The sequence below is a fragment of the Aythya ferina genome, assembly GCF_964211825.1.
Source record: "Aythya ferina genome assembly, chromosome: 6".
Classification (NCBI taxonomy): domain Eukaryota; kingdom Metazoa; phylum Chordata; class Aves; order Anseriformes; family Anatidae; genus Aythya; species Aythya ferina.
Window position 1 is genome coordinate 15165334 of NC_140303.1, and position 23669 is coordinate 15189002.

Genomic DNA, 23669 nt, shown 5'->3' on the forward strand with positions numbered 1-23669 from the left:
GGAAAGAAGTCCAAAGTCACACAGCAGATGGTGGAAAGTTACTGTGGCAGTATCAGTTCAGATAAATCTATTTTCAATTTCACATCACCATCAGTGCATTGAAGTCCTCCATTTCCTTCAACTTGTCTCCATTCCCTTAGCAAAAGCTAAATTTTAGCTTTAAGAAACAAAGATCCACCATACAACTATTTGGTTATTCACCAATATTTTGAAACAAAATTTATATTCCTGTTTAAAATGCTGAATAGAAGTCTAGATTAATGGTGAACATAAGCTTCCTATCTCCTCTACTCTTGGTTTAGGGTACTATGGTGCTGGAGCAATCTTGAAATTCAATTTTACCTTCTACTTTACCTGCCAGCCAAGTTTTACATTAATAATCTGGATTACTAAAAGACGGTAGATTTAGATAGTAGGAAGAAATTCTTTACTATGAAGAGTGGTGAGACACTGGAACAGTTTGCCCAGAGAAGCTGTGGATGCCCCATCCCTGGAAGTGTTCAAGGCTTTGGGCAGCCTGTTCCAGTGGAAGGTGTCCCTGCCCATGGCAGTAGGTTGGAATTTAGATCATCTCTAAGGTCCCTCCCAACCCAAAGCATTCTATGGTTCTATGATTGAATTAACCACAGACACAGCCCAGTTTTTGCAATTACATTTATTCTAGATATATCAGATTTAAATCTTATTGAAAGCAGCTACATCCATTGATTGTACATAATCTTCAAAAGCTGTTATTCTTTCTTCCAGCATATCTGTTCCAACCTTATCATCTTCAACAACACACTGAATCTGGAGCTTTTTGATACCATAGCCAACTGGTACAAGCTTGGCTGAAAAACAAAACAAAAAAAAACATTTAATAATCTGATTGGTAGAACTTCAATTGCAAACCAAAGATTTAACTGGCTAATAGCACTCATCACAAGCTGCTTCAAAAGGTGTGATTAGTATTTGAATCTTAACCTGGCTGCTGTACTACTACACCTTTTTGACTACCCCATTTGTATTATCACTGAAGTGAGATTCTGCAGAGAAACATCCGTTTGCTATTTGGAGGGTGCTAGTTCAAACACCACACATACACAGCTCAAGCTACATGTACTGTAGCATGGCAATTCGTTCACTGTTATAACTGCCTGCATTTTCACAGGCAAACAGTGACCACAGTGCTACCTATTCATATAGTGTGGTTTGTTACGATGCTATCTCCCTCTCCCTGTGTTGAATTCTGTCCTACTTACAAGATCCCCAGACCAAGCCATCTGCTTGAATGCTTCGAACACACTCCTCTAGTTTGGCCATGTCTGTCTCATCATCCCAGGGCTTCACATCAAGCAAGATTGATGATTTGGCAACAACGGCTGGCTCTGGAGGAAAAAGAGAAGAGAATCACCATCAACAGCTAAGAAATTTCGAAAAACTCATTAATACACTTACAAAACTAGCTTTAAAAGACTAACTTTTCCTGTTTCATCAGGCAGGCCTCCTGCACCAACATACATGTGAGGAGAACTTAAGACATACATATCCCAATGTTTAAGATATAGGTGTATATTTTAAAAAAATACTCAAAAGAAAATAAACATTAGCAAGCTAACACTGTTTGTTACATAGGAAGTCCTTCTCGGAGAGTCTGAGAAGGAGCTTAATGCTAGGTAACAGTTTATTTTCCACAGAGGGAATACTGCAACTGCTACAGTACCTAACAGTTTCAGACCAGTAACTGTGGAGGACTTGCATCTTACAGCCTTTCCTTTAAAAACTCAGCTTTCTTACAGTAACCTGCAGAGACTCCCATGCAGACATATTTACAACAGATGTAAAACTGGTGTAAATCAGATAAAATCCTGGGTTTGTCTTTATATAGAGAAAGCCCAGTCTTTTTAAGACAAACAGAAGTATAATAGCCAGGACAAAAACTATGCTCAGGTTTAGTGATTTGCTATGGGAAAGGCAAAGTTGACAGACAACTCAAGTAAAGACAATTACTTGCGTCTCGCTACAGTCAAGTTTATCAATTACAACTATGTTTTTAGCCATCCTGTTCAAATGCATAAAAACTAACCCCAGCATAAAGAGTTAAAAAGCACTTCACAGACATACTTTTGGATTTCTTAGATTCATACTGGGCCAGACGTTCTTCCCTCAGTTTCTTTGCTTCTTCACTTTCCTGAAAAAGAGAAATACAAAGTCATAGAAAAGCACCAAAACCCCGATCTTTAAATCACTACCAGATTGACTGGCATCTACTCAGGAAAAAAAACAAATCATCACAACTGTCAGCCGAAAGATGGTGATTTTGTTTTATTCATCATGGAACCAGTCAAACATTTCATCCCATCAGAACACATACCTTTCTAACCCAGAATTTTTATCTTTCAGAATTCTGTATTATGCAAAGATAGAAGAATTTGAGGATCCTGAGCAGGATCCGTTATCGAGGTCACAAATTACAGTGACCAAAACTAGTAAGGCAAGAATTTGCAAATACAGGAAATTATAAAAAAAAATCACAAGTCACTAGTACCTCTTCATCATCAGATCCAAAAAGATCAATGTCATCATCATCTTTGCTGTCTGTGGCTGCACCTGTTGTGTCCTCAACATCAGCAGGACCGTATTTCCCCAAAGCCTTCTTTACTCCTGGCAAACTGAAGGGAAACAGCAGGTGTTAAGAAGCTTCTCACATGTCAGTTCAAATACTGCCAATTTATCAGTGAACCGACAAGCACATTCATAGCAAAAGAACATGGTTAAGAACTAAAAACACATTAATCCTGCTACTTGAAAACAGAAATCCCCCAAAACGATTGCCAATACTCCTGAAAATACACTAGTTGAAACTACAGCAAATCCTATAGTCAAAACATGTCTAAGCAGTGATGGATCCTGCACAATTGTGCTGCCCTGTGTGAGTGTAGGGATAGAAAAACCTTTTATAATGGAATAATATATTTAGTATGTATCCTGTGTAGAATATTATGAACTTCTAAATATATTTTTATTTAAAAATTAACAGTAACAGTAAACACGTTGACAGTATATGTGGGGCCAAAATCCCATGAATTAATGTCCTAGAGCTCACAGTGTTGTAGTCTCACTCTAAGCCCATAGTCTATTGTTACTGTGAACTGCTGTTACAAATGTTGTAAAACCAGCTTTAGCTTTCAGTAACTTTTAGTGTTTTCCATAGAATGGACTTTTTCAAGCAAGTTTATAATCTCAGTCCCATTTAGAGTTAAGATGGCTTCAAAAATCCACTGATCAAGCTACCCAACTTTACAAAAACTCCCTCAACAACAGGACTGAGGCACATAAAGGAGGCAGTGTAACAACTGACACTACCTATGCTGTACCTTTTTAGAGAGGCCTGCAGTCTCCATGGATGTCAATACAGCACCTTTCATGAACACTAAAATCTCTAAAAAAGAGAAAAGATAACATTTGCTTTTATGGTTTCCCTTCTTCATATGGGCTTTTGCATTGCAAATCTTTGATTTAGCTTAATTTGCTGGGATTAAAAAATGCTTTGTCATCTACTATTTGTATGTTTGTCTTCAGACCCATGTAAGATTACTGGTAAGAAATTTCAGCTTTCAGCAGTTATCTGTGGTAATAGGCAGCAACGCAACTCGAGCCTTTCCTAGAACTTCAAGTCACAGAAACTGAAAGTGTCAGCAAACGTTCAAAGGCAAATTCAGCTTCCTGAAATTCGAAGTGACCCGTGTAACGTACTGACAGAAGAGGTCTGCTCAGCTTCTAGCGCTGTTCCTGCTCCAACACTAACAGAAAAGCCCACGTGGTACTGGCGAAAAGCACGATTTTGTTTAACCCCTCTAAACCAAACGCAGCGCTTCCTAGGCCTGTTGGCGCCCGGCTTCGCTCCCCACTTTACCCATACCTCGCCTTTTGCTTCTCGTACGACTTGATGTGGTTGTACCACCGAAGGGCATGGTACAGTTCTGCGGGAGGCGGGGCACCGATGGCTTCAAAGACGGCTATGTCGGCCTGGGACGGCACATACCTGCGGGAAGCAAGCCCCGGTTAGCCCCTCTCCTCACGCCCAGCCACGGCCGCGGGCAGGACGGCGCCGGGGCAGCCCCAGCCCCAGCCCCAGCCGCCGCAGGCCGCGCAGCACAGGCCCGCGGGCCCAGCGCCCCCCCGCGGCCCGAGGCCCCCCCCCGGTTCCCGGCACGCCCGCGGCAGCCCGGCCGCCCTCACCCCTCGATGTAGCTCTTATCGGCCAGGAAATCATTGAGGACCCGGAGGCCGGCGGCGGACTTGAGGTCCCCGAAGCCCATGGCGGCAGCGGCGCGCCCCACGCCCGCACCCTCGGCCGCGCCGCCGTGCAAAGAGGTCCGGCGCCCCCTGCGCCCGCCTTATATAGCGTTGGGAATCCCTCCGCCGCTTCGAACGCGCGCGTACGCTTCCGCGCGGAGGGACGGTAAAAGAGTCCCTGGCGGGGTTTGCGCCGCCGCGGCGCGGGGCGCGCAGGGGCTGAGCCTCAGAGGGGAGGGGGGATGGCAGCGAGGCGCTTCACGCTACGGGCGGCCCCGGGGCGCTTTGAGGCCTTAAAAAAGAAATTTACCCTTCCACGTCCTGACCCCTCCCCCCCCCCGCCTCCCGGGTGGCAGCGGAAGGGGGCGAGCACGTCCGAAGGCGGCGCGCGCATGCGTGACGGCGGCCGAGAGGGCTCGGCGGGGGGCGGCGGAAACACCCGAACCCTCCAGCTTCGGAGATCGCCGAGCGTGCGCGTCACGGACATTGACGAGGAGGCGGCGGAAAGAGCCGAGGGCGGGGAGCGGAAAGAGCCGAAGCGGCGGCGGAAAGAGCCGAAGCGGCCGCCATAGCGGCTGCGGGGGGAAGGCCCGGCGGCCTCCGAGCAGGTAACGGCCGGGGCGCGGCGGGGTCCGCGGCGCCGCCTCACGGGGGGAGCGGGGCCGGGGCCGGGGCCGGGCCGGGCTCTGCCTCCCCTGGCGGGCGGTCGGGGGCTGCGGGCGGGAGGCGCGGCGGGGGCGGCCCCAAGGTGACCCCGGGCTCGGCGGCCCGTGTGCTCTGCTTGTTTGTAGAGCCCAGCGGCTGCAGGGACAGCGACAGCGACCGCGGCGCCTGCCCTGCCCAGCGCCATGTTCCGCCTGCCCGCCGTCCGCAGGGCCCTGGCCCGCGCCTCAGGAGCGTCTGGTAAGTGCGTGTGGTGGCGGCGTAAAACGCGCGTATGGGTGCTTCATCTGCAGCTCTGGGGTTTTATATTGTGCATTTTACGCTTGGCGTTATATCCGTGGTGTATAACTGAGGGTAACGGGGTATAATGAGGAGCGTGGGGGCTGACAGTTCGCCTCTAGCAGCACTTGACAGACGCTTGTTTATTTATATTTACCCTTTCCATGTGTTTTTTTTTCAGGACGTACAACTGCCACGGCAGCCAGCAACCAAATAGAGGTGTTTGTGGACGGTCAGCCTGTGTTGGTGAACCCGGGCACCACAGTACTTCAGGTGTGGCCAATGGCACGCCTACATTTTTTCTTGGACCCCCCCCCGTCTCACTTCTTGGTGGTGTCACAGATTCTCAGTAGCAAAAATCCTCTTTGTTTGCTTCTTGAAGTTCTGTAGGGGTGTGAAAACTTACTGTAGTGACGTTTTGTGTGGGTGCAGATCCTTCAGGAGGAGTTCAGGATTTGATAGAGAAGCATCTGTCGTAGCTGTGTGAAAGGAGATCCATACAGCTTGAATCCAAACTGCAAAGCTTAAGCAGTACAATAGCAGACTTAGTTAAGTTCTAGTCGAAATTGCACCTTTGGATAGGAGTTACTAACTCAGCTGGGTTTTAGAACACCCCCAGCTGGAGTCTAATGTTTTCTTAAATTATGCTTTTTTTTTTTTTTCTTGTTAGCTATTTGTGCTTACACGTGGTAACTTTTTTTGGTAGAAATCATCAGAAAAGTTAGGTCTTTTTATTTATTTATTTTTAACCAGAGTGTGCTTTGCTGATCTCGAAGTGGTAGCCCATACCCAATTACTGAATTCTGTGTTTTTCACCTGGCAGATGAAGCTAGTGCTATAGCATTGATCCCATTAGACAGGGTGCTTCTACACAAGAAAAGCCTTTCCCTGTTCTCTGGAAGTCTCTTCTGTCTGTCCTCCTGTCCCCTCTTCAGACCCAGCATGGAAGAATGTTTCTTCGGCCTTGGGGTTCTACTAAGGTTGAAGATTGACCTTCATGGAGAGTGTCCTTGTTGTTGAATTATCTGAAGTCATTATGCCCCTTGTTTCTTTTATATTTTTCCAAATTTCCTCTTTTATGTGCTTTTGTTCAAATAGTGCATGCTTTCCTTAAAAATGATTTTTACTTTTGGTGTCCTATCTACTAAAAATAATTCTCTCTGTTCTTTGCGGAAAGGAAAGAATGAAGAAAAGTCAATTTGCATTTCCTCAATTATGCATTGTGGAAAAAATATAGTTAATAACCTTATGTATTTCTGCTTGACAACATTTTTTTAAAATTTGTTCCTATGAAAGTTAAAAGTTTAGTCAACGTAAGTTGAAAGGTTGAATGCACCGTATTCCTGAGCATTAAAACTGCTATTCCTTGAAAAATTCCACTAATTTTTTTGAGGTGGAAGTGAAAGATCTCACTCAAATGGAATTTTCCTTTGTTTCTTTCTTTGTAGGCCTGTGAAAAGGCTGGAATACAGATACCTCGGTTTTGTTACCACGATCGTCTCTCTGTTGCTGGAAACTGCAGGATGTGTCTTGTGGAAATAGAGAAAGCTCCAAAGGTATTGTATGTGTTTCATAGGAATTACAATTTTCTGCTGTGCTTAGGGCCTGCTTTTATCATATAAATAATTTTCTGCACTATTAGTACACAAATCGCTGTAATTCAACTGCTGCAAGCAGGTCTTTCCCTTCTGCATTTAATTTCATCTCTGTGTCTTATATGCGTTAAGGTGAAGTATGATGCTGGACCATAGTAATTGTCTACTTTTAGACCTATGGATCAAAGTCACTCAGTTTCTTATGGATTGTCCTGCTACTGGAGATGAGCATTTGATAGCTGTGTATTTTTAGTTGGATATGTTTTTATGTTCTGTAGTTAAGGCTTCAGTTGCAGATTTTCAGTTGATGTTACACAAGTAGTAAATTTCAGATAATGTTTGAATGCAGCTGTGAGATTAGCGTTCACAGCTTTTTTCTAGCTACATGGAGGTTGCAGTTACTTATTACTCAGTATTTTAATGCAATTTGTATCAATGAAATCTGCTGTGAAATAGTAATCATGATTGTATACTGTCTTCAGCAGTGGTGTTCTAAGAAGTCTGTTTGGATAGTTAAGGCATTCTTTTAGAGATCAGTCTTGGATTACACCTTTAAATACACACACATGTAAAGCTTTCTAGCTTACCTCAACTTGAGTTCAATAGTGTGAGCTTTGCATTTCTGGAAATGTTCAATCATCACTAAAGATTGAAGTCACGATAGTCAATGTCACGAAGTGAGAGAAAAGTAGGAGGGATTCATTTTCTGAGCAGGAGTTTTTATTAATCTTGCAGTAATCTTGGGGAAAAACTTACTCTAAGACTCTTGGGAAATGCTGTGTACAAATAAATACCCAGTAAATAAATGATGCATGCTCTGAACTTCACTACTAGAGGTTTTCAAAATCATCAACTTTGCATCAACTATTTACTAAGTATGACTTCTAGTGGCTGTGTATTGGTTCGCTCCTCTTTTTATTCCTTTGCAGATACCTTTTAATTTCTGCAACATATTAAACTAATAACAGATGCCTATGTACGAATGTTGTGGGGGGAGGCAGGGATTTCTGCCCATACCGGGAAGAAATATGTTGTGCTCACTCCTGCTTTTTGTGATGATTGCAGCCAGTAGCTGCTTGTGCCATGCCAGTTATGAAGGGCTGGAACATACTAACAAATTCTGAGAAGTCCAGGAAAGCAAGGTACCTTTCTTTTAGCCTCCTGTAGCTGATTACTTGTACTATCTGGTAAAGGGTATAAAGCTAACATTAACTGTATTCCTGAACTCAACAGGGAGGGTGTAATGGAGTTCCTGCTGGCAAATCACCCATTGGACTGTCCTATCTGTGATCAGGGTGGAGAATGTGACTTACAGGTAAAACATCCAATTAAATTGTGTAGACATGCATTTATATTCTTGCCTTAGGTGCTCTCCAGCAGCCTGGATACATTTGTTTTCTGTCTATTCTAGGATCAATCGATGATGTTTGGCAGTGATAGGAGTAGATTTAGAGAGGGTAAACGTGCTGTTGAGGACAAGAACATTGGCCCATTAGTCAAAACGATCATGACTCGGTGTATACAGTGCACTCGATGTATCAGGTAACGTCCTTTATTTTTTCACTGGATTCTGAGGGATACTGAGCAAGGGTATATGTATTAACTTATTACTTGTGAAAGTAACATAAGGGGTAGTCAAACTTAATTTATTTTCTGATTGTGCTTAAGAATTTTATTCTGCTAGGGACTGATAACTGGTTTCCCAGAGCTACCAGACAGCTGTCATATAGGAAGTAGAGATGGCCGAAACACGAAAACAAAGTCAGGATTCTGTGAGGCAGAACTGGCGATGTCCTCAGCTGTAGTTGCGAGATTTGTTTATTTATCTTCAGAAAATAAGAGTTGAAAAATGTGCCACGTTGTTGTTGTACATTCCAGATTTGTTTTTCATTCCTTCTGTGTCTACCAGATTTGCTAGTGAGGTTGCAGGGGTAGATGACTTGGGAACAACCGGAAGAGGAAATGATATGCAAGTTGGCACCTATGTTGAAAAAATGTTCATGTCTGAGTTATCAGGAAATATTATTGACATCTGTCCAGTTGGTGCTCTGACCTCCAAGCCGTATGCCTTTACTGCGCGCCCATGGGAGACAAGGTGTGTATTTCAACTCACATTGAAGATGCAGCTTTCTCTCTTTTTCTTACCATACTTCATCTAAGAATGCACCCATCACTCCATCCCTGATACCAAGGGCTTTCTCTGATTTAATCTAACACAAATTCTGTTATTGACTCAAAAATCATTCCAGAAAGGAAAGATATTATAATTTGTGAAGTATAGTGTGTAAACTATACTGCTGATCTTGTAGGTTACGCTGATTGCGTATTAGAAAAAATGTGTATAAAGTAAAATTCAAATTTGTTAACTCAGTAGTTGTTGAGGATATTAAATATCTGTGAAACTAAGCTCTTAACTTTATCTGAAGCTAAACCTATAGCACCTTTTTTTTTTTTTTTTTTTTTTTATAAATGTTGTTGAGCAGTTTGCTGCTGGTGGTATATAGAAAACCGAAAATGGTTTACTTATTCTCCTAAACAGAAAGGTAGAGTCAATTGATGTTCTTGATGCACTTGGAAGCAACATTGTAGTAAGCACAAGGACTGGAGAAGTGATGAGAATTTTGCCAAGGCTGCATGAAGATATCAATGAGGAATGGATATCTGACAAAACAAGGTGAGTGGGAGGTGTTCGCACATGTGTGCAACATGTACAGAATCATAAATGTGGACAGAAGTGCTGATTTCTGAATTCCATTGTTACTATTGTGAAGGTACAATTAAGTGTAATTGGTTAAAAAAAAAAATAGGTTTAATATGATAATTGATGCTATTGGCTTATGTAATATTTTCATTTTTGTAGCCTCTTTTTCTCCCCAAAATTGTCAGATTTTTTTTGCATGTTTTTGAGAAAATTGGATTTTTGGAGGAAATATTTGTTGTGCTTTTTTCTAATTGTTGCAAGCTCTTTAAAAAAAGCACAAACCTACAAAATATTTAGTAAACACAATTATCCTTGTCTTTGCTCTTTACTAATATTAGTGGTGTTCACTCAGGTTTGCTTATGATGGTCTGAAGCGTCAGAGACTTACTCAGCCAATGATCAAAAATGAGAAAGGACTGTTTGTTTATGCCTCATGGGAGGATGTGTTAACTCGTGTTGCTGGTGTGGTAAGAATAATTTTCAATATATGTATTGTAAAATTAATTTCTAAAGCTGGGCATATTAAAATGAATTAATAGGAAAACAGCCATATAGGAAAGGGCTTTTTTCCTTAAGGTTAGTAGGGAAAATTTGGCTTCCATTTTATTTCCAGTTAAATCTCTTATCTTTTGAATATGGTTTATTATTTTGTGGATTAGACCATCTGAAGAACTTTGTCTTATCATTATTTCAGGAACACGCAGGCAGCGCATAATTTAGGGTATTAGGAGAGAAATTACTTTTATTTAAATAGGAAGCTAAACTACTTCAGAAATCCAGGAGAAAGTGACTTTCTTGAATTACTCTGATCTATCAGAATCTGTAAATTTATTGAAATTGTGCTACCAACACTTTTGCCATCAAAGCCATTAATTCTGTATTACTTATCTGAATTGTGCTTGCCTCATTGCTTTCTCTCAGCAGTGATTGATTCTGGTGCTCAAATGAAGTGCTGCATGACTGCTCTGGATTTTGATTAAAAATTTTATGTGGGATAAAGTAGAATTGAATAACTGTAATTGAACTTTCCTCAAGGATATTTTTCCCAGTGGTACAGTAGCAGGGTTTGTTATGAAAGCTATTGCTTCTCAGACAATATCTTTTGAGTTTACTACCTGAGCTTGTCTTTTGGAAGTTTGTTTTCTGTCTATACTGTGGCTTCATTAAAATAAAAGCATTAACCAGTCTGCCTAACCTCGCCACACCAAATAAAAATCAGCCACATCTGAACAATAATTCAACCAAGAGAGATCTGCATAGCATAAGGAGCTGTTGTTTGCTTTAGCTGTGAGTTCTGAAGGAGCTGGAATTGCTGCCTTGCGGAAGTCAGATACTGCCGATTACTTTGTGTTACTCCAGGCTAGCAGATTGCACAGTTGGCTTTGGCTCATCCTAACATAACAAACATTTACCAAGTCCAAAGGGAATTCATTTCAGTGGTTTCTTTTGTTCACATTTATACCTTTTGTCTTTCCAGCTACAGGCCGTTGAAGGTAAGGATGTAGCAGCAATTGTAGGAGGACTGGTGGATGCGGAAGCACTAATAGCTCTAAAAGACTTGCTGAATAGAGTAAATAGTGATACGCTCTGCACTGAAGAGATCTTCCCTACTGATGGAGCTGGGTAAGAATGCAGGGAAAGTTTGACCCTAATTACTGTATTAATGAGCTGACTCACAGACTGGAAAGTTTGTGGTAAGATGTTGAAAGAGCCAAGGATAGTAACTGCATATGTATTAGCAAGTTCTGTATGAGTTTCCAATGTTCATTTATAGAGTATTTATTGACTGTGGAGGCAAAAGTCTCCACTACAGCAAGATTTGTTTGCTTTATATATATAGAGGCTGCTCCAGTTCAGCAGTACACTACTGCAAGCTAGCTTTATACTCTTATAAAAAGTTTGATAATTCAGTCATTCTAGTTCTATTTAGTTTTGTGGAAACCACAGGACATTGCAGTCTTTTAAGCTGTGTAATAACAGATGGGAATTTGTGAAGGCTGATAATAACTGTGAACGTAGAAAATACCTATGTTGTAATTCTTTTAATGTTTTGCTGTTTCATATTCAGGAAAGAGAGAAGCTTTTGATTGTATTTGGATTAGTAATTCAGATCCAAAAAAAAAATTCTTTCTCTTCCTGACATGAAAACATATTTTGTGATCTAGAATCTTTATTTCTCACTTATTTGTTTTTTTCTTCCTTGTACTGAATTTTCCTTGCCTTGCTTCTTTCATTCTTTTATCACTTTGCTATAGCACAGATTTACGCTCTAACTACCTGCTTAATACCAAGATTGCTGGAGTGGAGGAAGCAGATGTCCTTCTCCTGGTTGGCACCAATCCACGCTTTGAGGCACCGCTTTTTAATGCTAGAATTCGAAAGAGGTATGTATCCCTTAGTGGTGAATGAGCATTCAAATGCATCTGGATTTGGCACAATGCTTGGTTGGAGCCGCAGGCAGTAAGTTGAGAGCATTCATCCAGGTGGACTTGGGGAATTTTGTTCACCCTTTTAGGAAAGGGGGATGGTGACCTGTAGACAAAGCACAGTTCTTCTCCCTGTAGTGTGTAAGCTGTATTTTGTTCATTCTCACTGACATTTTAGGCAGGTCCACACACTTATTTATTCCTTTGTTAGGTAATGTAGACACTTCAGACTTTCTATCTTTCAGACATTTGTTAAAGCATATTTTTAAGAACAGTTTTCAGTATCAGTTTGCTGTTTTTTGTATTGTTGTTATAACACATCAGACTTGCTGATTTAGAAGCAGTAATTCAACATTAATGTTTTCTCTGGTAAGTAATGTGGCCATTTTCCAAACTTTTGAACACTGCTAATTCATCTTTAACAAGACACGTCAGCAGGAGGTAACTGAGGTTTAAAAAAATGCTGTCCTACCAAATGTTCAGGGATTTTCCAAAATACACGATTTTAAACAATGACAACCTTAAAATGTTGAGGGGAAAAGAAAGATGCATTTAAATTTATGAAAGACTTGTCTGTTATAAAACTACTATGAGAAGCTGCAATAAATGAGAAATTTATAACCTGATAGGTTTTTGTGTGAAATAACTGGATTTCTAAAATTGTGAGCATTGTCAAACTCAAAATGCTCCCCTGTACAAATCATTTTAATTTAAATTTTAAGGTGATCAGGAATTAAACAAAAGAATAAACTTAATATTAGCTGTAGGTGTTTGTTTTGTTTGTGTTTGCCTAAAACTGTAAAAGATGGCTGAAAGGTGTAGCACTTCATTTTGTGCATCCTTTTTCTACTGAACTGGCAAAAGTTTGAGGGAGAAAGGGACTGAGTCATATACTTCTCCTATAAAGTGTACTGCAGCACTGGTTCCAGAATGTACACAGAGAAATATATCTAAAAACCATGAGCTTGCCTAACAGTCAGAATAATACTAAGCTATGTGTTACGAAAATAGTAAATGACATTTAAACTGCTTTGAAAGAATTTGTCCTATTTGAGGAAATTACATTAGCAGGCTTGGTTGACTGAAACTGTATTCCTTTTGATGTTATAAAATGTTTGCTGTGTTTTCAGCTGGCTTCACAATGACTTGCATGTGGCCCTTGTTGGCTCTCCCGTGAATTTGACCTACACATACGATCATCTAGGAGAGTCTCCGCAAATACTACAGGACATTGCTTCTGGAAAACATGCGTTCTGCAAGGTATGCACAACTTAAGAATGTGACTGTTACAGTCCAGGTAAATTTAATAACCTAGATTCCTTGCAGAGACAGATTTGATCAGAAGTACCACATTGTATACGGGGTTATTTGCTTTTAATCAAATGCAGAGATGAGGTAATGATTGGTGAGCACCAAGTATGCGTGAACTGTTTAATATATTCAAGTTTGTAAAACTTTCCAGTGCAGGAAACTCCTGAAATATTTCTTGATGTGGAACAGGCTGTTTCAGTCACTGCTGTTTCCACTTAGGTGTCTGATTATCAAGAGTATAGTTCAGTACTGACAAAGTAGCTTACTGTTACAGTCATTTCTCTTGGGTTTATCTCTACACGAAACAATGACCATTCCAGAACTGTACTTTTTGTATGCAGACTTCTGTAGAAATTATAGGATTTATTATATTATCTGCACCAAGAGTTGTCTTCAGAGCCTTAGAATTCATGTCTTGATTCTTAACAGGTCCTCGACCAGGCCAAAAAGCCAGTGGTGGTGGTAGGTAGTGCAGCGTTGCAGCGCAGCGATGGAGCAGCTATCCATGCTGCAGTTTCCACCATTGCACAAAACGCCAGGACTAAAAGTGGTGTTGGTTCCGATTGGAAAGTCATGAACATCCTTCACAGGTTTGCTTTAAAGCTTTTTTCAGAGCCATTTTAATTCACTTAATGCTGGGCCTTACACAAGTTACCGTAATAGATGTGCGTATATTTCTTTATGTATACACAAGCACCTTACCCGGTTAAGACCTGCAGGGAATATAATTAGCAGAAACTTATTAGTAAAAATGGGTTTCTTGACCTCGCAAACTTTTCAGGGTCTTAATGAGATTATATTAGATTCTCTTATTCTATTATTTTTAAATGCAGAATTAAATGCTTAAGTTTAGAGGTTCAGAATACAAAAGAGCTTAATATCATACCACAGTGCCCAGTAAAAGACAGTGACACCAGTGTCACTTGCTAAGTAAATGATTTTTTTTATCTAGAGGGAGAAAAACAAAATGGCAATTATATTTAAGTAATGTGGTTTTTATAAGATTCCTTATATTGTGCAGCATCTTAACTGAGTGGCTGGTGTGCTTTAAAGCTTTTCGAGTACTATTACTCCTTTTGATAGGCAAGCTTCTTCTGTGACAGTCATTGCCCACTCTTCTTAAAACTCTGTCAAGTTGACAACTTCTATAAAGGAAAAATGATTGCAGCAAATACAGTTGTTCTCAGATTTGGAGACACAAAGTCCTGCCAAAAGCTGCTTTGTTGATGTAAAACTAGTATAGAGAGAACGAGGTTTGGTCCTCTGAAGAAAACCTGAATGTGAAACCCCACTGTTGAAACCGGAACATTTAATATGAAGGTGTTGATTAGTTAAAGAACATGCACAATACCTTTTTCATATGTGGCTTGCCAGTCTTTCATACTATCAAGAATTTTATGCTCTTGGTGTGCTATCTATCTGCCTTAAGTGTAAAAAGAAATTTAACATGATAGAACCTGTATTGTTGATTGTATCAGAAAAACATAAGGAGCAAAGGACTCAAAAGGTGTAAAAGTCACACTTGGTTGTTTTTAGAAGCCAAACTCAAAATTGATTGAGGGACACTAATAGGTTTAAAAAATCATTATTCTGTATGAAAGGAAAAACATTTCTTTTTTGATTTACTTACTGCAACAGTAAAATGGAAAGATCTGTACTCTACAGAGGTAACTTTTTCTTTTACATATAATCACAAACCTGGCACCTGATTATGTAGGATTATGCAAAGCTGTTTCTTTGGAAAAGAAAGAGACTGCTGGAAAACAAGAATGATGATTTAATTCTTTTAAAACGTTTTGTGTGTGTGAGTAAATGAATAGCAATGGAATGGTGGACTTAAGATGCTTCGGAGTGGTGGATGGGCTAGTAATTAGTCTTTCATCTACCATGTGAGTGCCCTAAATTAAAATCCTGCTGAGCTCAGTTCATGGCCAAAATGTGAACCTTGGTGTTCTAAATGACAAGTGAGCTGTCTGCCTCTAGGCCCTCACCTGTAATGCCTACCTTTATTTTGCTATCCCATCATAAATAGGTGAGATTCCCCAAAGAAGACAGCATCAGTTAGTCAAAAAGCAAAATCAACCTAATATTCTATTGATTTTTTTTTTTCAAAATTCTCAGCTGCCTTTAAGCTTCATTTTTGTCCTATTAATGTTACAGACACTCCAAAAAAATGTCACTCCAAAAAAAATATTTGGTCAAAAGAAATTAAGCCTGTTCTGATGGGAGAGGGAGAATTCTGAAATAACCTGCAGTTACAATATGTTTGTTCCTACAGGGTTGCAAGCCAGGTAGCTGCTTTGGATCTGGGTTTCAAACCAGGAGTGGAAGCAATTAGGAAGAATCCTCCTAAAGTATTGTACCTCTTGGGAGCAGATTCGGGTTGTATAACACGGCAGGATTTGCCAAAGGATTGCTTTATCATCTATCAAGGTAATTAGTAGATGTAACTTTAGAAATATTACCATCTAAAAGCTGGAGAGAACGCCTTAACAGTGTTATACTCTTACAAACATATCTGTCCCTTTCATAAATTACGGCCTTTATTTTCTGCCATGAAATGAAACTTCCAAGTAACAACTGAGATACTGGTTATCTATTTTCTTAGGTAAAAATAAGAAAACGTTGATGACTAATGTGGGAATATAGAATAGTTTGGAGCATAGCTTCAAACCTGGCAGACAAAAGTGTGTTGGTTCCCAGCTGTTCTATCTTACCAAAACATGGTATTACCTTAATTCACTAAGCATCCTTGTTCCAGAAGTTCCCCCAAAGCTGAATAACTACAGAGGCTGAACCACATTTAACCACGGCTTGCTGGCTGTTCATTTTCCCCCGTTGGCATGAAAAAACAGAGCAATCAGCCTAATAGGCTTTATGTCACTGTTTAAGTGAACCTCAAACTTTTTTTTTTTTTTTTCTGGGAACATGGAAATTCTGTATTGCCTTAGTAAGGCATTCCTCTTTAATTTGACTAACTTATGTCTTATATGGTTTTTACTGTTTCCTTTGTCCATCTATTTAGGACATCATGGGGATGTGGGAGCTCCCATGGCTGATGTTATCCTCCCAGGAGCAGCATATACAGAGAAGGCAGCCACATATGTGAACACTGAAGGTAGGGCCCAGCAGACAAGAGTAGCAGTAACACCACCTGGGATGGCAAGGGAAGACTGGAGAATTATTAGAGCTGTCTCTGAGGTACTATTTCTGCTATAAATTGCTTCTAATAAAAGTATAGTGAGTGGTTAAGTTCCTTTCATATTGAAAAGTGTTTCCAAAATGAGGTACATTTTCAGAGAAATGCACACTTGTAGTCTTAAGTAGTAGTGTTTTGTATCGAATCCTTACATAATTCTGTGAGTTAAATTATACTGTTTACCTTTTGGAGCTAGCACTAATGTTGTAGTTGCTGCTTGCTATTGGAATGCATAATGGCTGAAGCTTTGTCTGCAAATTCTGCTGGTCTTCACAAAGCACTTTAGAACAAACTGGTGGGAGGATAGTTCCTTGAATTTCAGAAAGAAAACAACGCTTAAGACAGGATTTGGTATCAGACAGGATCAAATACATGCTTACAAGTCACTGGAAACATGATGCATTAATAATTGCATCAATTTATCATATTTGGTGGTAAGCAAGGGAAAGTACAAATGAGATTATCTATATGGAAGGAGAAAAGTACTTTTTGTCTTTTTTCCTTTGTGTAGCAAACAAGCCTAACTTTTTTTTTTTTTTTTTTAATAAAGAGGGTAATTTTAACTGTAGGCATCAAAAGCCCAACAGAATATTGCAAATTTGCTTTAGTTTGCACATTATAATTGCTTATGTGTTCAGAAGTGTAGATTTTTCCTGATTTTTCACTTTAGGTGTGTTAGTGGATTGGTAATTGAAAAAAACTATGTATTAAACACCTAGACTTGATGGCATTTCTTTCTGTGAATCTCTTAGATGGCTGGTATGACCCTGCCTTATGAAAACCTTGATCAGATACGGAAGCGTTTAGAAGAAGTATCTCCTAATCTGGTCCGATACGATGATGTGGAAGAGGCTAACTACTTCAAGCAGGCAAATGAATTATCAAAGGTAATCAAAAGCAAAGCATGTAAGCTTGATCTACGTAGCCTGATGCTTTTTAAAGGAATGGGCCTTCTTCATACATAGTATTGTAAACATACCTCGGTCTGCACTGAATAGTGAATGCAAACTTCACTAAACAGATACTTTTGTACCGAGTTCCTATCATACAGCTGGCTGACCTTTTTTTTTTTTTTTTTTTTAATTTTCCTGCCACAGTTAGTGAAGCAGCAGCTTCTTGCTGATCCTCTTGTTCCACCACAGCTCACAATAAAAGATTTCTATATGACAGGTATGTATAGTAAGGCCTTTCCAATCCAAAATCACCAATACATTATACTTTGCTCTACAGCGTGATTTTTGAGGTATTTGAAGCTTTCCACTAAGATCTGTAGGATTTATCTTTTTCTTCAAACATGATTTTCTGATAAAATTATATGGAATTTGCATAAACCATAAGGCTGTACTTTCAGCTAAGTGTTTTTCTATATTGTATCTGTATGCAGTCCTGTACTAAATCTCTTATATTGTCTGTGTGTATCGGTATATGCTGAAAATCAACAGTTTACACAAAAGTGTTTTATTTTTTTCCTTTCCAGATTCAATCAGTAGAGCATCCCAGACTATGGCCAAGTGTGTGAAAGCAGTTGTTGAAGGTGCTCATGCAGTGGAAGAGCCAGCCAGCTGCTAGTTAGTTACAATCAAACTGCTACCAACTTCATCCAAGTATTTACTGCAGTTAACAACTGTGACGGCTACTATTTTTTTTTTCCAAAAAAATCTATTTGCTAGGCAGTGGTATTTCTCTTTCCACATTTTCATCAGTTCAAGTAGTCCCATTAATATAGGACTGTTGTTGTGGCTGGAGACAACGTGCAGCATTCAACTTACTGTACCTAGAGGCAGAGTACACGATGATTGTATACAAATAAATTATAATATTAAACAGTTTGTTACCTATGTAATTCATATAGCTCATGCTTCTTGCAGGAGAAAAACTCAGAATCAGTATCTTTCTTCCAGAGCATTCAATTACTTTAAATGCTGCTGAGGGTGTGAACGTGCTATTTTTGTCATGCACTTTCAGAACAAGTTGTCCCTCTTTTGAGTCAAACATACCTGGTTTGTGTCAGTATTCACCTACCCCTGCCCTAGATATTTGTATGTTTCTCTGTTTAGCTGCAGTTCAGAAACTACTCGAGAATACAACTCATTTTTATGTCATGAAAAAGAGCAAGTGGTTTTCACACAGCTTTGTAATACTAAAGGCCTTCAGATACACCAGTACAAGTACAGGGAGGAAAGATCTCAGTATGGTTTCTGTGTGGACTGCTCTTTTTATAGCAAAGTGGGGGAGGGGGCTGTGGGCTTTCTTTTTGAAGTGTTAGAATGACTTCAGAACAGTGAGTCTCTGCTCTGTAATGTTGGATATTGTAAGCTTGGAAGAAGGCTAGCTACTCCCTCAATGAAATACTAGGGTAATAGGTTTAAAGTAATCCTTCTAGAAATCATGCAGGCTGGAACACTCACGAAGCCATCATTTCCAACTTGAAGAAAAAACAACATTTTTTTCCTTTTAAAGAGGAAAATCTATATTTTTCCAGTGTAGAATAATATTAAATGCATGCGAATGCTGCTATAGAATTCTTAAAACCTCAAAGACAGAAATTAGAAAGTTTTTTTTTCCTTTTTCCTGTACTCTGTTGCCAGTATAGACAGCCTGAGAAAGAACAATCACGTGTCTGGGAGAGATGGATGGGTTTAACCACTAAGCCCCCTCTTCTCTTAGTGTAGCGCTACACAAACATAGCTCTTATATTCATGCAATTAACCCCAATTTAATTAAACCTTGCCTTTACTTAGCCCTGTCTTCAGTAGAGGGTTGTGGAGAGACAGGAAAAGGGTGTGTTAACTCAAGGTGAAGCCCTATTAAGCACAAGTCTGAAGTGTGATTTAAAACAAACAAAAAAACACCACACCAACCAAGCATTCAATATCCACCTTCCCAGAAGCACCAGCAGCTCCCAGAGATATCCCTGTAATTCCAGAGGGACACTTTACATTCTAGGCAATTCACTGAGCTGCTTTGACTGAAAAAAAGTGGTCCCAAATGGAAAGTCGAGTCAAACTGAAGTGTGCTCTCAGCAAGACTTTGAAACAGCCAAAAAAATAGCCCGTTCATAAAAATAGTTGTAACTGCCTCATTTTCAAACGTATATTCAAGTGTAGCTAAGGGCAGAGAAGGAAGTGTCTGTAGCATTTCCCCAGGAAGGGAAAAATTTGGGATCAGTGCCTCAATCTGAGACCAACAGCAGCCACTGTCTTGCAAGAATCTTTGGTATGGGGATGTGCTGTATGTTACTGTTGAAATCATACTGAGCAGCAGCCTAACATCAGCCTTAATCCGAAGAGAAAAGTAACAAAACCTCATCTCTATCCCTGTCCCAAGACACTTCACCTCATAAAATACAGCAATGAAGGGCTAAGCCAAAACATCCTCTCCTAAAACGCAACAGCCTCTTAATGACCATGTTTTGTTCTTGTGATCTCATTTAAATAGGTATTTCCTACAGTGATGAAGGGCAGAAAGATTGACTCTGTCAGAGCACAAATGACATGAACAGAAAAGGTGTTAACAAGCAAGCTGATAGAAGAAAGCTTAACTGTGACTACCATCATAGGAAATTTATATATAAAGTAGTAAGTGATTAAGGGAGAGCACCTGGAAGCTGACTTCAATGACAACACAAGCTGTTATCAGGAGTACAAGAACACTTTCTGTGGGGTAAGCTCTCAGAGATAACAGAAAAGTTGTCTTGCCTAATGAAGTAATTCCTGTTTAGAAACAAAAACAAACAAACAAACAAACCACTAATACATATGTAATTTATCTCCTGCAGCTATCTGCACATAATGTCAATGAGGCAAGGTACCATGGGGAAAGAAGCAATTAAATTTACAGAGTCACAAGGAAATTTCTTGTCCAAAAACAAAACACTGAGGACAAGTACAAATCACAGTCCTCTTCATTGTGTAATGTTTTATCCAAAAGAAGTTTTACTGTGATGCATGTTAACTGAGGGGATGTTGTCAGCAATGTGTCCTGAAGTGTCTGGGTATCCAAAACTCCCCACAGTAGAGGGGCTTCCCATGCAGTCATGAGACGTACCTAAAACCTGGCAAATTAAACTCTTTATGAGTGACTCCATAATCTGCAAAGCCTCCTATGCTAAATGCTGTTAATAAATATTTTTCTCTGGCTGCATGCAAACATTCATTCTACCACAGCACCTAACGCTGTGCTGTATTTACCTGGTAAGGCCTCTTGGTCTACTGAGAAATACTGGTTGGTAGAGACATCCCAGCACTCTAATGCTAATTCAACATTTTTGATAAACGCAACCAGTATCTCAAAGAAACACTTTCATTCTTTCTTGTCACCTTCTGTTACATCTGTGTCTATGTTTGAAAGAGATCAGAGATGAGAAACAAACATCAAAAAGAAACATACTAAAACCAAAGAGCTTAACATATAATTTTTTTCAAAATCCACTGGGATCTCATGACCCTAGGAACTAATTAAGCCTCATGCTTTGATGTTAGCTAAACTGTTTGAAAAATCCTTTCCTACATGCTTTTCATTTCCCAGTTATCCATCATGGGATATTCCACAGCTTTTTTGAAGCATCTTATACAGGTAACTGTCAGAAGACTAACAGATCGCTGATTTGGTACGCAGTGGGAATTCTCCTCTGTCCAATTTGCAGAGATGACCAAGACCTGCCATAACCTGAATGTAAGTGAATAACTGAAAGAAGGTCTGCTAACAAAGTGTGTAGCTTCTTAACTGCCACGGTTACAGTTACTGAAATATTGATAGACAAGTAAAAATACAGTAGTATACTTTCAATTAACAGTGGGCTTCCTAGTCAAATAGGACTGTATTAGAGCATTCTGCTGGGACAGTTTATTCCATTAATTTGTCTTCTATTTAAAGAAATCTCCACAGATGCCTGCAATGTACTCTGGACAACATTCCTATCACTGATAGTCGCGTTATTTTGTCTTTGCTGTGATTCAGGAGACAATACCATTTATTTAATGCAGATTAAAATACACATTGATAATTAATAGATTAGTAAAGTCTTAGTTAATTACTATTTTCAGTTCAGTTCACTATCATTTAATTACATTACCATGCTAGCAAGTCTGCTCCCAACTGGTTAAATACTCCCGCAACCTTACTCCTACTGAAATCCGCAGTAAAATTCCCATTGCTCCAATAAGCTTTAATGTGGATCCTAAGACTGAAAAACAAGGATAGTCATCTGTACTTTGTGTGGCTTTGCTAGCATTTATGACTAAAGGAAGTAAAGCAAAATGACTTAGCTCTGCGAATGGTTTGTCCTGTGGATATCTTGACTCCAGAACTCACCACAATTAAATAAACCAACACTACGTAAAACTGCTGCTCAAGGTCTAACTAAGATGAATGGATCTTATCAGATTTTTTTTTCCTCATCAGTGTTTAAACTCCTAAAGACAAAATCTTATACATAAGTGTGGCTCTGTGCATGAAAATCTCTAACAATCCGCCCAGAATTGTTCTTCCCCTTTCCAATACTCTCATGTATTTTAAATACATTGCTGATCACTTTCACAAGCATTTAAAGACACTGGAACCGTTTCCTCAGAACCTATGTGTCTGTCAAGCAGTAATACCACCCCACCAATATCATAACGCTGTTTGCTGAAAAGCCAAGACCTTCACTATGTGCACCAAGTCTAAGCCAAGCTCCAGAGGTGCTAGAGGTCTGCATTTGGAATGCATATAACTTTGGGAGAGAGTCAAAACTTCCTCTTTGAAGCGGCCTCCTCCAATAACTGGTCTACAACCTAAAGCATTTATTCCATTTCTTTTATTAGACTCACAAAGCTTATTCGCTATGATGCTGCCCTCTGTCTCACTATTAATACTAGTGAGGCACATCAGCAAAGTATGCCTCATTAGCTAGGAACTAGTGATTTAGGGAACATTAATTTTCTTTGACCACTCCGTGCTCAAGCACAGAGCATGTCTACTGGCTGGAGCGGTTGGTCCAGGGGTTTGGCCACGCAGACCTAGTCTGTAACGAGGAAATGAAATCTCCAGAATTCGCATCTGCATTTTGCACAGGGAATGTTTCTGGCTTTGGGGTCACACGCTGTCCTGGTACAGGAGTCATGGACACCAATTTTCTTCTCTAAAATAATTCCAGAGTGCTGAACCAGTCTGTCAAAATTATGCGACTCACAAGTTACGAGTCTTGTCCATAAAAAATATTTTAGATATTTAAGATTCTACATTACTAGAACTAATAGAATTTGCTCCTTTGAAGTGTTAGTCTAACATTTTGTTGTGAGCAAATAAAAACAAATAAAATAATATTTGCAATTTTTAGCAAGTAGCTAAAAAGTAAATATTTTGAATTCTCTCAGGCAAATAAAGTTGTGTTAAATAAATTCCTCTGTACATAGTGTGGAGATATTCATTTCTCTGTTGAATAATTACACAACAGTCCATGTATTTAAGATCTAGTGATTTTTTCCTCTTTATCCTCCTTAAAGAGTTGTGCATTTTGTTTTGTTTTTCCTAGAAAAAGACACTCAAAAACATCCCTTTCCAATTTTCCTATTACAAATTAGATTCAAAATGTTTCTCTTTAGCATTAAGCTTCTGGTTTTGCAATTTACACACATCAAACAGATCTCAGGATGTCACCAAAATGTGTAATGCTACTATGATGCATGTTTAAATTTAGGCATGCACGTAATCCGATTAAAGTCAGTACCCGCGAAGTCAAGTACATAAGCCAAAGAAAGGGTTTAATATTGTCTCTGTAGTTGGATTCTCAAGTGCTTTCATAGCCTTTTCTCTAACACATTGTATCATCTGTGTCCCATTTTTAAAGAGTCCTCAGTGTGCTCTATGGGCGTTCTCAGAAGTCTCAGTACAGATCAGTTGTTTGTGTTACGCCTCTCTCTAAAACACTAAAATTTTCTTAACTGTGCAATAAAGAGAACAAACTTACATCTGAGTTACACTAAACTACTGATCTACTTAGAAGTGGCAATTCTTTTCAAAAAACAATGCAGAAACTTGAATTCTGTATTCTAATGACTTCATAAGAGTTTTATGCAAGTAAGTATTGAGTAATTCTTCAAACACCTTTCAATTATTAATCAGGCCTCCAAGCATTTGAAAAACTGGGGTCTGAGAATTTGGTCCTTTACTTTTTTTCTAGAATAAAAGGAAATATTAGCTTATGCTGCATTTGTTGGATTTCTGAATCCATTGGC

General features: G+C 39.6%; 2 protein-coding genes and 1 long non-coding RNA gene across 4 annotated transcripts; 1 reads left to right on the plus strand and 2 right to left on the minus strand.

Annotated features, from left to right (window-relative positions):
* Positions 1-640: 640 nt before the first annotated feature.
* EEF1B2 (eukaryotic translation elongation factor 1 beta 2) lies at positions 641-4383 on the minus strand. Its single transcript, XM_084524167.1, has 6 exons — positions 4222-4383; positions 3902-4024; positions 2528-2651; positions 2104-2170; positions 1242-1367; positions 641-830 (listed from the first exon to the last, which is right to left on the minus strand). Exons 1-6 carry the CDS (start codon positions 4299-4301, stop codon positions 676-678), a joined length of 675 nt encoding a protein of 224 aa, XP_084380293.1. The 5' UTR covers positions 4302-4383; the 3' UTR covers positions 641-675.
* Positions 4384-4671: 288 nt separating this feature from the next.
* NDUFS1 (NADH:ubiquinone oxidoreductase core subunit S1) lies at positions 4672-18295 on the plus strand. Of its 2 annotated transcripts, XM_084524151.1 has the most exons (19): positions 4672-4886; positions 5070-5181; positions 5402-5493; positions 6669-6776; positions 7881-7957; positions 8049-8130; positions 8227-8357; positions 8725-8910; positions 9355-9489; positions 9869-9983; positions 10994-11139; positions 11772-11900; positions 13073-13202; positions 13683-13843; positions 15532-15686; positions 16279-16454; positions 17205-17339; positions 17550-17622; positions 17930-18295. In XM_084524151.1, the coding sequence occupies exons 2-19, from the start codon at positions 5127-5129 to the stop codon at positions 18019-18021; spliced, it is 2178 nt and encodes a 725-aa protein (XP_084380277.1). In that variant the 5' UTR covers positions 4672-4886; positions 5070-5126; the 3' UTR covers positions 18022-18295. The 2 variants fall into 2 exon arrangements, with proteins under 2 accessions (XP_084380277.1, XP_084380278.1); XM_084524152.1 differs by lacking the exons at positions 4672-4886; positions 5070-5181; positions 5402-5493; positions 7881-7957 and having other exon boundaries at positions 6680-6776.
* Positions 18005-23586, minus strand: LOC311439008. The gene is made up of 2 exons (XR_014694505.1): positions 20643-23586; positions 18005-20506 (listed from the first exon to the last, which is right to left on the minus strand). It is a non-coding gene; the product is annotated as an uncharacterized lncRNA (long non-coding RNA).
* Positions 23587-23669: the final 83 nt, after the last annotated feature.